The following is a 16,342-nucleotide window of genomic DNA, read 5'->3' on the forward strand; positions in this document are numbered from 1 at the left end:
TTATAAAATAATAAAGTGTATAATGTGGCGATTTTAGAAAATCATAATTCCAAAAGCTTAAACTTGATGTCATCGTTCAAATATTTCTATAGCCTAGACTCTAGACTCTTGCAGAACCTGAAATTAATGTCATATAAAATTTAAATGATATTAGGGAATAAATTAGTGAAGATGTATTGTAAAATAAAATATTAGGGGGTTTTTTCTATTATATAACGAAATAAGTTATTATAATATTATATTTGCTACAACTTATTATGAATTAAATGTAATTGAAACAATATTAAGTAATATATTTTTATACAATTCACTTATAATACCCGATTCCGCAAGATCAAAAAATAAATGTAATACATTCTTTAGACATAACAAAAAACATTTAAAGGATAGAAGTGAGATAATTAATTCTTCAATTGCACTTCATCCACCTAAATCGCTGTCTCTGTGGCACACTATGCCTCTCTTTCCCTCCTTCTCTAGCCGAATATTCTTGTCGTCTGGTGAGGTGATACTTACCCTTTTTTTTGGATATTGTGCAGCTTTTGTAGTTGTCTGCTCTGCATAGCTTCGCATCTGCGTTTTTTTGGAAGCTTTAAAAATTCGCACATTACCTGATGCGATCAATTGAAGCCCAAACAGAAGCAGAACAAAACTTACAAAAAAATAAAAAGACATGAAACACACGCACACATAAACATTTAGAACAAAAAGCCCAGACACGTTTTAGACATACGAATGTAAATTGTATGCATGTGAATACATATGAATGTATGATTGTGCTCGCACATTCGTCACTGCATGCTCTGCTTCGTGTTGTTGCTGTTGTTGTTTATTTTATCATTTGACTGATATTTTTCGGAGTGCCTTCACCCCAAAAATTTGAACGCCCGTTGCTTAAGCAACTTTTCCTGGTTGGCTAGCGTAAATACTCACACACACAAACTCACGCAGAGCTGCTTTACACTCTTACTCACTGACACACATGGGGGAGCTTCCTTCCAAAACACAGCAAAAATAAAATGAAGTAAAAGCTCGCTCTCTTTCTGCCACTCGCTGCTGCGCTCTTGCTTTGCTTGCACTGGGCAGATCAACGAACTGCGTTCGCTTTTTGGCGATGACGTCGCAGTTCTTAATTTCATATTTTGTTGTTATTACTTTGAGTGTGCAACAGGAATAGCCGAGAACAGCAATAGCAGTAGCAGCGCCACCCGCTTCACTCATACACTCATTCAAATGGGTGATAACACACACACACACACACACACACAAGTCGCATATGGAATGTATACAAATATGTACCAAAATACCATCTCATACCCACACGTGAGCCGGTAAACAAAACGGCAGCCAGAGCAGACTGTGAGCATTCGTATTCGCACTCATGTTCGCTCAGCGTGCGAAGAGAGCGTGCGAGTGAGTGAGCGCCAGAAAGAGAACATCGCCTGTGTGATGATGAGCTTGTGTTGTGCCGTCTTTGTTGTTGTACTCGTGTGTATATTTGCCGTGTTTTCGGGCTTTTTTTAATACAATAATACAATTGCATCAAAATGTATGTTTAGTATTTCGGCAACTTTGTGACAGTGCTGAGTGTGCGCAACGTTTTCTGTGATTTGATTTTGATTTGCCGATTTCTTTTTAAACGTGATTAATTCTCATTGTGAAAACTAACCATAATTTTGTGATAAATAACATGTATGTAAATGGTTGTAAATAACACACACATATGTGAATACAAGTCAAAATTAATGCGGTACAATCCTCAACAACAATAACAATAACAACAACAATGAAATCGAATGGCAAAAAGCCATTGACACGCTCAGAACACGCGCCCTCAAGTTGATTGACCTTGAGATTGTTGTTGTTATGGGGCGGGGGAAATGTGAAATTTGTGCCTGCACTACGTCTTTCAAGTATTCAATCAAACCATAGTATTGATAATATTGTAACACCTATATACATGCCAGCTTACATGCAGTTGTGTGTGTGTGCGTGTTGAGCTTTCATTCAAATGCCTTTTCGTCTAGTTTTCAATAAGCTTATGCGTTGTGTGCGTCGTGCTCTAGTATTACGTGTGTGTTTGTGTGCGTGAGTGCGCTGCCTGTATGTCAATGACTCAAAGCTCAAACGCGCGCGAAAATTTTTCGTAGCGATGTAAAAATATAAAAAACTCACACAGTAGAAATAAGATGAAATGCGGTTTATTGCACTTCATGTGTAAACACACTCACACGCTCTCAATCCCTCACTCATTCACCCATACAAAGTGTGAAACGAAGCGCCAAAGCTTTTCTCTCGCTCTCTCAGACATTCGGGAGTCGGGAGTCATTCTCGACTAGCGCAAAAGCTTTTTTTTGGCAAACCAAAGTGCGAAGATGATGATGACAATGTCGTCGATCACAATAATTGCTATGACTGGAGTTGCGTTCTGTTAAACGCGGCTTGCTATTTCTTATGTGAGTGCGTGTGTGTTAGGGTGTTTGCTTCCGCATCACAAACAATTTCGTTTTAGCCTTGCACTAAAACTTACATACACATGTATGTATTTGCGTGCGTGTGCAAATGCATTGATAATGTGTGCGTTGTGTAGAGACGCCATTTTGATCCAGTTGTGGGATGAACAAGTGGAAAGTGGAATGAGAGAGAACCTATGGAATTTATGCACAAATAAAGTTTTATGCAGCGATAACGATATCTTAAAGCTCAGACAGAACGTTGTAATTGACTGACTATATGATTCCCTATAATTCACTTTATTTCTCGTATAACGTCTTTGTTTATTTATTTATCGGTCAACTTCGAGACTTATAGAATGAATTCGTATTTACTTGCAGTATCGTGATATTTGTGACAAAGGCCAAAGCCGTGATATATCCTCAACATCAACCAACAACAACTCCACGACAACGACCAACAACAATAATAACAACAATAACAATAACAACAACAATAATAACAACAATAACAACACAAGCAACAAACCACAAGCAACCTCAACACGCTGCTCTCGCTGCGCCACAGACAACTGTTCGATACACCCTGTGCAACAGGGTGAAGTATCTTCAACAGAGCCACCGCTGCCCGAACCTTCGCTACTCAACGGTCAAGTGCCGGAGATTTCCGCCTATTTCGAGGCACTCGAGCACTACATTAGCTCGGTTGGTTGGGTGCTGCTTCAAGTGAACGCGAACGGCATCATTGAATCCTGTACGCAGAACATACGCGAACTGATTGGCTATGAGAAGCAGGAGCTGTACCACCAGCCCCTCTACATGTACCTGTATTCGGGGGATCACGCCAAACTGGAGCCGATCATAAACAACATGTACAGCACTAGTGGAGGAGGCGGTGGAGGATCAGGAGCAGGACCTGGTGGAGGAGGAGCAGGTGGTAGTTCAGGGGGCGCAGGAGCTGGAGGAGCTTGGGGCGATCTCGACGAGCTGAACAATGGCAACGCCTCACAGCAATCGGCAGGCTCCAATTCCAGCTCGAGTGGCGGCAACGGTGGTGGAGGAGGAGGCAGTGGCAGTGGGGCAGGCAAATCGAAGCGCAGCATATCGACCAAGGTGCGCATGCTAGTCAAGGATACGCGCCCAGCGACACAGACGTCCTCCAATTGCGATGGCATGGATACCAAACCGTTGCGTCCGTCAGGACAGCAGGATAAATACGAAGAAGTTGTCTTGATCGCGGCGCCAGTGAAAGGTAAGTAAAACATCCCAGGTTGGGGTCAGGGAAGCAGATTATATTGCTCGTTTCTTATGGCTTCAGTCTAATCGATAAAAGGCTTTCTCTAATCAGTAATTTACTTTCCCTACAGATGATGCCGATGCGAGCAGCTCGGTGCTCTGTCTGATCACGCGACCCGAAGACGAGTCGCCGCTGGAGATCAACATGCAGCAGCATGTGCAGCAGCAGCCCATCGAGCAAATGACATTCAAACTGGACATGCACGGCAAAATACTCAGCCTGGACTCGACTGCACTGCGTGAGCCGTTCAAGCAGCATCTGCAGACGTGGATCGGTCGCTTGTGGCAGGATCTGTGTCATCCACACGATCTATCCATGCTCAAGTCACATCTCCGCGACATTCAGGAGTCGGCCTCGGTCCATTCGCCTGGCAGTTCGGGCGGCGGTCCCGTGCACAATGCACCCATATCGAATGTTATATCACGTCCATTTCGTTTGCGTCTCGGCGCTCCCGATGTCTATGTGCATGTGAAGGCCAATTCGAGACTGTTCCTCAACCAAAACCCCGGCGAGAGCGATTTCATCATGTCCGTGCAGACGCTGCTCAACTCGGAGAACGACATGAACAGCAACAACACCGGATCCGGTTCAGGAACGGGCTCAGGTGGTTTGGGTTTAAGCCAAATATGCGCCATGTCGCCGGGTGCCTCGTTGGCCAGCTCACTGGTTAGCACACTTTCCATGGAGGCGCTGGGACACAGCTCCACATCCGCGGCTAGTGCCAGCTTACTGCCAACCCATTTGCTGGGCGGCCTGGTCGGTGGCGGACAACACAACAACAGCAACAATAATGGCGGAAGCGGCAGCAGCAACAGCACGCAAACGACCAATGTCGGTGGTCCGCTGATGAGTTCGGCGATCATCAATGGCAGCGGCATGCAACAGCGCCTGGGCAACGCCAGTGGCTCGGCCTCGGCATCAAATTCCTCGGCTGCCACATTGGTTAATGCCTTCACCGCATCGCCGGCTCATGTGGAGCACTCGTTCTATGGCAGCGATGCCTTCGAGTTTGATATTGCACATTCCTCATTCGACATGGATCCCAGCGGCGGTGGCGTCGGCGCCTGGACCGATTCGCGTCCCAATTCGCGGGCATCCGTTGCCACACCGGTCAGCACGCCGCGTCCGCCGTCGGGACACGGCTTTAGTCCGGCTGTTTGCGCTTCGCCAGCGACGCCGTATCAGCTGTCCTCACAGTCGGCGGCCAGTTTGCCCTCGCCACAGTCAAATGCCAGCGCCGGCGCTGGCGGTAACTATGGTTTCAACTTTCAATCCTACGACCCGGCGGACAGCAAGCCCGACAAGGAGCAACTACAGCAGCAGCAACAGGTCGGAAACAATGCCAACAGCAACAACAACAATGCATTGATGGGTGGCAGTCTGCCAAATGGCGTCGGAGTCGGAGTTGGTGGCGGCATGGGCGGACTACTGATGGGTCAGCAACAGCAGACGCCACCGCAACAGGAATCGTCGGAGAGACTACGCCATCTGCTCACTAAGACGCAGAGCCTAGCAAGCGGACAAGGCGGCAGCGGTTTAGGCGAGGAGGAAAAGGTAAGAGATCGTTCCCTTACACAGGGACTAAAGCGTGTTAAGAGCTCTTTCCGATACTATCAAGTAGAATTGATCTATTGTCCGTCTGTTCATTTGGGTAGCTTCCTCTCTGTCTCCCTGTCTAGTAGTGCACTAAAGTAATGCGGTTCTTTTTTTGCTCTTTTGTATTGTAGTACTTCAAGCAGGAATGCAACGAGGATGAGAAACTGAAAATGGGACCAGTCGGTAGCGGAGGAGCTGGGGCTCCAGCAAGCAGCAGCTTCAAAATGGGCGGCCAACCGGGTCCGATGGGAATGTTTGGGCAACTCGGACGCGGGGGCGCAGCAAATGCCAATGCGCTATTGCAGAAGGCGGGCAACTCACAGAATCCCATGCTGCTCAAGGTGAATAATTTTACTTAGCCTAGGAAGTGAATCGTATCGTTGATACTCATTTGATTCCATTTCACATTTACAGCTGCTAAACGAGAAGAGTGAGGACGACGATGGCAGCGGTGGAGCCGGCACTGGAGGAGGTCCGGGCGGTGTCGTTACGAATGCACGACAGAGCGAGCTAATGCGCCAACTGCAGAAGGACGATGGCGGCAATCATGGTCCTGGACATGGCATGATGGGCGGTGGAAGCGGTGGCGGTGGCCCTGGTGGAGGAGGGGGCAACATGAGCAACGAGGATCTCAAGCGCATGCTGAAAATACAAAGTGACCCAGCGATGAGTCGCAAGCGTTCGCTCAACGAGCCCGATGATGATATTTCCGCCAAGCGTTCCGAGGATAAGCCCAGCAAACTGTGCTCACAGAACAAAATGTTGGCGAAACTGTTGCAGAATCCACCCAAGTTGCCCAAGGCACCAAACCCCGAGCAACTGTTGAAGGTGAAAACATTGCCGGACATTACCAGCTCGACGGTCAACAGTGTGAGCAGCTCGCTGGCAGCGCCAGGTAATCTGATTAGTGCCGGCAGCACAGGACCCAAAGCGGCGGCAGCAGCAGCTTCGAATCGAGCACGCAAACTGCAGCAGCAACAGCAGCAGCAACAACAACAGCAGCAGCAGCAGCAACAACAGTTGCAACAGCAACAGCAATCGACTGCAGTTCAGCAGCAGCAGCAGCTGCAAAACGATGTCTACCTCAGTCAGCAGCAGCTGGCATACCAGCAACAACAACAGCAGCAGCAGCAACAACAGCAGCACCAACAACAACAGCAGCAGCAACATCAACTGGCGACCACAGGAACTACCTCAATTACCATAGCGGCCTCGACCTCAGCAGCTGCAGCGGCAGCAGCTGCCGACTCGGAGTTGTCCAAGTTGCTGGACAGCGTGATGGAATATTATACGGATGATACGCCCATTGTGAATGCAGCACCCTCAGAGGCTTCGGCAATCAGCGATATACAGAAATCGCTGATGGATGTTGAATCTGCCAGCTTTGGGCATGTGATGAACTCGCATTTGCTCATGTCCCAGCAGCAGCAGCAACAACAACAGCAGCAACAGCAGCAGCAGTTGCTGGTGCAACAACAAGTGCAACAGCATCAGCAGCAACAACAGCAGCAGCAGCAACAACAACGGCAGCAACACTTGCAGCCACCAGCCTATCCCAGCATGCTCAATCTGCATCAGCATCAACAACAGCAACAGCAGAGTCAGCAGCTACCACAGCATTTAATGCGCCAACTGGAGGCGACGCGTAATCAGGGCTTTCAACGTCCACCGCCCATGTATCCGGTGCGTGGACGCGGCCCAATGAATGCGGTGGCCACGGCCAGCGGTGGCGTTGTGTTGCCCAATCAGCAGATGCGCAACATGCGCCAACAGCAGCAGCAACAACAGCTGGCAGCACAGCAGAAGGAGCGACTGCTGCAGCAGCAACAGAAGCAGCAGCTGCTTGTGCCCGAGAATGCCAGTGAGTAATGCCGTAAACTATATAGATTTTTTATACTTTGTTTGATCCGCAATAAAGCGGAAGTATGAATTAAAGCTATATCCGATTCGTGTCTTCAATAAGCACTGGTTGAAATACGTGCTATGGCTTGTGTCTTAGCTACACAACGAATTCGATTCGCGGACTAATTTATAATAACATATTTAGAATAAAATTAACCCCCAATCATTTTGTCCCCTTTGCAGCTGGCATCAATGCGGGCATCAATAACATTGGCTCGCTGCTGAACACGACGGTGGCGCCAAATGTGTCGCTCTCGCGCACAAATCTGCCAGCGGATGCGCAGCTAAGTCCGAACTTTGCACAAACCCTGATGCAGCAACAGCTCAGTCCCGGACGCAGTGCGCCTTACAGTCCCCAGCCGAGTCAAGGTGAGTAAAGGAAAACCAAGCTTCTACTACAACTACTACTACTTTCATTAATTCACAGGCTATGCTCCGCAATTTGGGCAAAGTGCGCAGCGTTTGTCGCCGCAACAGCAGCAACAAAATCCGCAGCAGCAACAGCAGCAGTTGGCTTATCTGCAACAGCAGCAAGCAGGCGATGGCGGGCGCTCTAATACGCCATTTGCCAGTGGCTCGGGACTGCAATCGCCTGGCATGCAGAACAGTCCACAGCAATGGCCCTCGGCGGGCGTTGGCGGTGGCAACGGTGGACCTGGGGGACCAGGTGTGGCTGTCGGTGGACCAGGTGGACCGCTGCCGTCAGGCAATGCGGGACGCTCACTGCAGCAGCACAATAACCCCTTGCTCATTGCGCAGCTGCAGGTGAGTATCAACGACAACAACGTCGGCACATTGCCAAATCAGCTGCAACAACAACTAACATCCTCCCAACTTTCTGCCCTTCCAACCAAGCAGAATAATGCCCGACAGCAGTACCAGCAAAATCAGCGACGTGGCCTAAACTCCCCCGGCGCTGTGGGACCCGTGGGCAACAATGCAGCAGCCTTGCAGAGGCAGAACTCCTTCCATGCGCAAGGTGGAGCCACAACACCCGATGGCAGTTCCGGACCGGGAGGCGGACCCTTCGGTGGTAGCGGTCCTCAGTCGCCCTACGGCGGCGCTCCGACGAATGCGTTCCAGCAGCAGCAACTGCAACAACTGCAGCGTCTGCAGCGGCAGGGCAGCGTGCCACAGGCCACACAGCATTTACCAGGTGAGTCGAGTCGAACAGTGAATGAGGCAGAAACCCAGGACGTTATCTACCCTTTGATGGGAGAGTTTGTCCTAGCGAGCAGCTCGACCCTTGACTTAGTTCTTAGCGATACCTTCCCCCAAAGACAACAGTCCAACCCTGATATGAACTAGCTCACGAGCTATTATTAGGCGCAACTAGTTCGCGAATTTGAAAATAAAATAGATAAATGGATGAATTAGAAATAGTAATGCATTATAAACTAGATGAAGAAATGTGTATGGCCAACTAGTTACCAAATTGAGAAAATTCCTTAAATGACAGAGGGCTGAAATGGTTAAGCTGAATAAATGAACTAGTTCCAAGAACGTTTTGACGAACTAGATTCGGTTTTAGCGCAATGCAGCTTGGCTCAACTTAGTGTTATATATCAACAATACATAAACAGCTTTACACACACACACACATACATTCACACACACACAGTCGACACACACACACAGACATTTGTTAATATTTGAACTAGATTTTAACCAATGCCAACAAACAAATCAAACGCTTAACCGAAACAGGCTCAACGCGCTTCGGTTTATCGCCGGGCAATAACAACAACAACAACGGCAACAGCAGCGGCAACAACAACCACAACAGCCACAATGAGAATTCCGCCGCCGCCAATCAACAGCAGCAACATCAGCAGCAGCAACAACACCAGCAACAACAACAACAGCAGCAGCAACAGCTGATGAACGGCATGAGCATGTCGCCCCATCCGGCCATGATGGGTGTGGGAGGAATGGGCAGTGGCGGCGGCAATGGCATCATAGGGCTGGGCGGTGGCGGTGGTGGAGGCGGTGGCTATGCGGCCTTAGCTGCCTACGGTCAAACAGCGGCGGCGGCGAATGATTTCTATGGTCGAGTGCAGACCGGTAAGCCGAGTGTGTCCTCACACTTGAATACTCTCTCTCTTGAATACTCTTCCCCTCTCTCGCTCATGCTCTTGCTCTCGCTCTCTCATGCGCTCGTTGTACAACAAACACACTTGTCATGCTCGATATACGATATTCGATAAACGATATGCGATAAAAACGCTGTGTATATAAAAACCAAAATTCAAGCTAATCATTGTGTACATAAACCAGTTGCGATATCCACACACACACCACACCCCTTGGGTTAACACACACACACCAGTATACAACACACACACACACATCTCAAGCCTAACCACATTTGCGTGTTTTAATTGTAAAAGTGTAATATAATATATGCTATATATATGTATATGTAATCGATCTTGTGTATATAACCCATAGATCTAAGTAGCTAGGACTCTCCATCTGTATATAATATATTCATAGTCTTAGGTGCAGCACCCTCCCGACCAACCCCCAACCCGACCCCCTCGCTGTATTATTAACCCTAGCGAAAATTCGATAAATAGAAACAAGTGGAAACACTTTGATTGGGATGCGAAAATACGAAATGCAAATCTTTTGGCTGTGAATGTGTCATATAAAATGATAAATATGTATTCATTGTAAAAGGGAACCCCACAATTATCCAAAAACTATTATTATATATTTATGTTTATGAAGAGCAATCGATGAAAAGAATTATGTATAATTAAGTTTATGTTTATTGTTTGTATGTTGGTACACTTGTTTGTCTTTTGTGTAATTATATTTATGTTAAATGTTAGAACCATATATTGTGACTAAAAATCTCCACTCTCCGTTTAATTAATAATTTAATTATTTTTTGGGTGACTTGCTTTAGACTTGCTCTAAATAATGTTACTAATGCTTTGGAAATTCTCTCTCGTTCTTACAGCTGGCAATAATGTTGGCGTTGGCGGAGCTGGTGGCAATGCCAATTCGGAGTTTGTCAAGCAGGAATTGCGAGCTGTGGTCAGTGTTCGTGCCCAGCAAGCGGCGGCGGCGGCCACGGGAGGAGGCGTGAGTGGAGGAAATGTGGCGCAACGCGGCCAGACGCCGCAGAGTCCGTTGCAGCAGGGACCAATGATCGGTGGCGGCAATAGTACAAATGCGATGGGCAATGCCACGCCCGGTGGCAGCGTTAATGCCGGCAATCTTCACTTGCCGCCAGATGAGATAATGGGATTTAGCTTCGAGACGCGTGAGTATATATAACTTTTAATCTACTTTCATTTAATTTGTTACTAAAATATGAATTCACCTTTATTTACAGCGGACTTCTACACCAGCAGCGCCTCCAGGTGACCCTAAGGCGTGTCCAGATACTCATCAAGCGATCCGGAAATCCAGAAAGAACAACAGCAATGGCAAACAACATTACAACTACTACGACAAACTGCTACAGCAAATAGATCATTTCGATATCTTCTTCAAAACGCATTTATAACGTTGGCTCGCCCAAGTTTCTCTTTTTCTAAAAAAGATGAATACCAATCAACAATTTTGCCACACTTTCGTTCAACACACACAGCCACGCAGGCGTAAAAAAAAAACATTAAGTAATTAACAAAAAAAAAATATGAAAAAATAAACAAAAAAAAAATGAGAAGCGAACGCCTAGAAATGCGTAAAATATAAATGTAAAATTCAAACCGATAAATAGCAGCACCTTTCAATAAGCCAAAACGTTAATACAATTAATATAAATCTATATATATAACAAAAATATATATATATATGCATAAATATATTTATTATTAACACTAGCAAATATTAATTGTAATGCATACATAAAAGAAGAGAAAAAACAAAACGAGATAAATATTAAATAACAGACACGCTATAGTTAAATATTTTGAAATGCTGCTAAACATTATACAACAAAAGTAAAACAAAACAAAGCAAAGCAAACATATTTATTACGTATAAAGCATAGGCTAAGATGCTATATATATAGTATATAAATATATATATATATATACAAAATCACACACGTACACGTATGTATATCTTTATGCATATACATATATGTATAACGTTTCAAGCTGTTGTTTAATATATTGATATTTGTATAACTAACAAAAGTAAAACTCTATATATATTTATATATAGACATGAGAATGGCAGCAGTTTGATAGGCTTTAAATTTAATTAGTTTTAATTACAACAAAAATAACAAAATGTATACAATTTGAACGAACTATAAAATGTAACACACACACACACACACATACACATACACATACACTCACACGAACATATACCACACCACCCACACCCACATTAAACAAAAATACATCTAGCATATATTAAATATATGTACGCATAACTACAATTTAGTGTTGAATTTTTTTCAGTGTGATAATTTGTTAAATTTTATATTATTTGTTGCTCTTGAGCGTGTCCTTACCCCCATACATAATATGATTTCCAAAAGTTTAAATTTCTTTTAACTACTATATATGCTTTTAATGCGAATGCAAATTGCTAAATCACAAAAACAACCAAACAATCGATGAACTCAATTAGTTGAAATTGGAATGCGAGCGATTTGCTTAGTTATGTACAACAATATGTATTGTACAATAATAATTACTATTTGTTATGCCGCTCTGTAACGTTGTAACTATATATATATATATATATATATATTTGTACATACACATATACATATACAAATCTTTTAGCACACACATACCTATACTCTTTCTAAATTCTATTTCCGTTTCGAAATTGTAATTGATAATTTAGTTAATGCTCTACACGTAATTATTTGATAATGTTTATGTTCTAACATATAACAAGCAACATGAAAAGCAAACACTGAGCAGTCATGTCAGTGTCTATGTGAAGGCTATTTTACAGGTTTTTGTTTAAACTAATTTGTAACACAGTTTTATTGAGATAATATTAATACTTCTTTTATACACATTATACACACACACACACACACAGTACATTATGTAGGATATTACAATTCAATTCAATTCAAATTCAACTGCAACGTTTGACGAGAACAAACAGCAACAAATGAAATCACAATTTGTTTGCGACAGAAAAAGGCGACAAAAAAAATAAAAAATAAAATGTGGGAAATGTTTCTCTTATTTATGTGTAGTTATTTTTATTATTATTCTTATTATTATTCATTTTTTGCTTTGTTTACGCAAAAAGCATCTATAAACTATAATATGTAGTTGGGTTCAATCGTTATAAATATTATTATTATTATTATTATTTTAAAAATGCTATACAAATATTATTATATACATATTATATAAATATCTATTTTAAATATAGTTTTTTAATTTTATTAAATATGTTTTAAATACGAGAAAAACGTAAATAAAAATTTATATACAATATATAAAAACCAATTAAGTTTTATTTATTAATCATTTCTTCATTATGATGCTGAACAAAAAAATCAACAAATTCAACAACGATAATTATTATAAAATTTGCAAAAAAAAAACAAAAAAAAAAAAAACAAATAAAAATATTTAATTAATGTGTAAAGTGAAGATATTAACACTTGGGAAAATAGAAATACCTCTCGTTAAGTTCAAAAAACCTATAATTAAAAAATACAAATACAAATTTATATACATACATACATATATATTAACTCATGAAAACCAAATTAAGGATTACTAAACATAATAGATTAAAATTAGAATATTGAATAGCATTTCGTATTCGCATTCGTATTCTAATAATATGGATTTGTATATATTTCAATGCTAATTGCAATTGAAAGTTTCATATAAATATTTGAATAATTCAATAAGAATTAAGATCATTACATTTTTTTAAGACGCTGCTAGTTAAATTTCAGTTTTTAAGAGGCTACATTTAATGCAATTAAATAAAAAAGAATAACAACCTGCAGTACTCGAAATCCCCTCGGACTCTACAACGATTGTATAAATTACAAGATTTTTGACATGGTGTCAGTAGTGGGGTTTATTTGAAGGGAATTTTGGAAGCTGGAAAATGATTTCAGCTTCACTCTCGGTTCTCACATAGATAATATTTGTTTATACTGAATAAAACCTCAACCGAATGGCGAAGAACGAAAAAGTAAATGATATACACACGTATACTGCATTTAGAATAGGTTTGAATAATCCCCAAATTATTCAAAGATTATCAAGTACGAGTATATATTCATATATAGTATATAATTAAGTGACTTGGCTAAAGGTTATAGTAAATTTCACAGACACACAGCAACACAAAAAGTACATATAAAGTGCATTAATGAATTTAAGCATTTAATGAAATTAATTAATTTATAAGCATACAAAATTATATAGTTATACACGCCCTTATATATATACGAATATATATATATTTAACAAAAAATATTTACAAAAAAACAAATGAAATCACTTTCATATGCATAATAATTAATTGAATACATTTAATACGATATTGAAGCTAGCTATGAATTATACAGTAATAAGAGAAATGCAAAAAAAAATAAAAGCAAAAAAGAAAAAGTACAGATTCCATTTTGATAAATATATTGAAATAAGTTAAAAGCACATCTACAGTTAAGTTAATTACAATTGATTGTATATAATACATAAGCAAATATTTATTTAACGATTTCTATTAAGTTTTCTACCAACTCTTTCCCCTGTACATATACGTATGTTTTCTCTCTGTCTATCTCTCGTTCTGTCTCTCTTACTTATAATGCAACCTAGTACCATAAATTTGTACCAAAATAAATAAGATCATGAAACAGTAATGACAAAAACAAATGCAACGCCCTGTACCCGTGCATAAGCCTACAAAAGAAACAAACCAACCAGAGATGGTTAAAAAACAATACAAGTATAACAACAAATACTATTTACTAATAATTACAAATACAAAGATGCCCTGAATCGTAATAAGTAGTGCCCAAAATACAAAACAAACAAAAAATAATACAAAAAAAAAAACTTATACGAAATTCGAATCGAATCGATAAATTAAAACGAAATAAGTATATGTATATTAAATAGCATTTATAAAGTTATAACAAATTCTAAAACCAACAGCCTAAACAATTAGCTATAAACAACAAATAGTCAAAACAAATAGCACAATTTTGTATAAAATTATCCTTAATAACCATTGCATAATTTCAATACAAAGCAACCGTTAGACATCATACTTAGTGCAGGCAGGAACACTTAATATTAGCAACCATTTCACAGTTATTGCAAAAAGTATGGCACCACTTTTCACTCACATACACATATGAACTTAAATATACAGGATGACTGCAATGAACTGCAATTTGTACAATTTCCCATTCATTTGTTTCATTCCCATTTTGTTTCTCTGCGTTGCTGAGCAAATCCACATTGCAGTATTTTTTAGTTCCAAGTTCCAAAATATATCGAAATAACCGATAAAAGTTTTAAGTATTTTGCGATCAAAATGAACGTTAATTTCGAATCGGTAATTTTTGTAGTATTTTTTATTTCAGTTGTAGTTCATTTTAGGCGACCCTGTATATTGTCTCTTACATGGAAAAAGCTGGATGGATAGAAAGTCTTGTTGATTGGCTGTGTTAAAAAAAAGACAAAGAAAAAGATGAGGTACGACGAAATGAACAATGAAAAATTGATAATGCGAACAGTCGAGTTTAATAGGGTTTTGGAGGATAAAGTATGTAATAAGCGTAATGTAGTAAGACGCGTTCAGATAACGCCTAGTTAACTGAGTCTCGATAGGTTAGTTTTCGACGGAAGTAAGATCAGTTCAAATACAATTACTCATATTCTCTAAGTACTAACAAACTTTTTAAGTTCTTTGTCAAACACATCGTTATTATTATTTATTATTGTTTGTCCTTTGTTATTTTCGGGTTGGAGGGATCGATGAAAAATATGGTTAAACCTTACTCGTACAATGTTACAAACTAAATGTTATATTGTGTTGTTGTCCACTCACTGTTCGGAATACGAATTAAATAATAATAATATTGTGCATATTTGAGACATGTTTTGTGTAAGTCTACCCGTTTTGCTATGTATTGTATTTTTATGTATGGAAGACACACCCCCTCTCTATCACAGACACCCTAACGCACTCATTCACACTCAATGTAATCGGAGAGGGAGAGAATAATTATACCAAACACAAGTAATCACTTGAATTACGACACATTTGTTTAGACCAACAAAATGCGTATAAGTAATTAATTAAATAACTAATCGAATACCCTGTGCCCGTCGTAGCTGCAAGGGTATCATAGTAATCTGAATTCTCCTCTTCTATGGATGTCTGAAGATATTTCCATTGCTTAACCTACGCTTATCGAAAAAGATTAAATCAAAATTCAAGTACAATTTGAAGAGATAGGTAAAGGCATTTTAAAAGTTATTTTAATCAATGGAAAGCATAGGGAATGAAAGGGTATAGGGTATCTCAGAACTGGGTACAGGGTATCTCACAGTCGAGTGTTCTCACTTATATATTTCAAATAAAATGTATGTACAATGTGTAAATGTAAAATGTAAGAAAAAGCACCTTCAATTGAATTTACATGAAACAAAACAAGACAAAACAAAAAAAAAAGAATATGTTTAAAACGATGTACGGCTATGTTTATGTTTGTATACTTACAAATCTATGAATAATTAAATTTATTAATTAATTATAAATTAAATATACAATGAAATACAATACACAACATTAACAGTAACAGTAACAGTAACATTACATTAACAGCAACCACAAGAGCAACAGAAACAACACTCACACTTAAAACGATTGCAAACTGAAACAACAAGAAAATTCAACATGAATATGAAAATGAAAATGAGAAATGGAAAAAGACTAAATAAAATATTAATGAATTAAGAGTAATACGAGTCTTATTGTTAGCAAGCTGTAAAAACCTGGTAAGTTTAAGTCCAATCGTTTATTTTTTTTATTTGCCTTTTTATTACAGCGATGAATGAAAGCGTTTCATTCTTTTGAACTTTTGCCCAAATTTATGAATATTTTGACGTAT

General features: G+C 40.6%; 1 protein-coding gene across 4 annotated transcripts in view; it reads left to right on the forward strand.

Moving 5' to 3' along the window:
• LOC117565658 (neurogenic protein mastermind) overlaps positions 1-12,561 on the forward strand; it is a 112,821-nt gene extending 100,260 nt beyond the window's left edge. For 2 of the 4 annotated variants that reach the window (XM_052002594.1, XM_052002593.1), the window contains exons 5-14: positions 2,835-3,705; positions 3,821-5,304; positions 5,478-5,687; positions 5,761-7,207; positions 7,432-7,617; positions 7,676-8,013; positions 8,104-8,404; positions 8,956-9,312; positions 10,217-10,522; positions 10,595-12,561. In XM_052002594.1, the coding sequence (XP_051858554.1) occupies positions 2,835-3,705; positions 3,821-5,304; positions 5,478-5,687; positions 5,761-7,207; positions 7,432-7,617; positions 7,676-8,013; positions 8,104-8,404; positions 8,956-9,312; positions 10,217-10,522; positions 10,595-10,626 (5,532 nt within the window). In that variant the 3' untranslated portion in view covers positions 10,627-12,561. The remainder of the gene's footprint in view (positions 1-2,834; positions 3,706-3,820; positions 5,305-5,477; positions 5,688-5,760; positions 7,208-7,431; positions 7,618-7,675; positions 8,014-8,103; positions 8,405-8,955; positions 9,313-10,216; positions 10,523-10,594) is intronic. The other 2 variants (XM_034244876.2, XM_052002595.1) reach the window with 2 other exon arrangements.
• The last annotated feature ends 3,781 nt before the right edge of the window (positions 12,562-16,342 follow it).

This window comes from Drosophila albomicans, chromosome 2L (assembly GCF_009650485.2).
Source record: "Drosophila albomicans strain 15112-1751.03 chromosome 2L, ASM965048v2, whole genome shotgun sequence".
Taxonomy (NCBI): Eukaryota; Metazoa; Arthropoda; class Insecta; order Diptera; family Drosophilidae; genus Drosophila; species Drosophila albomicans.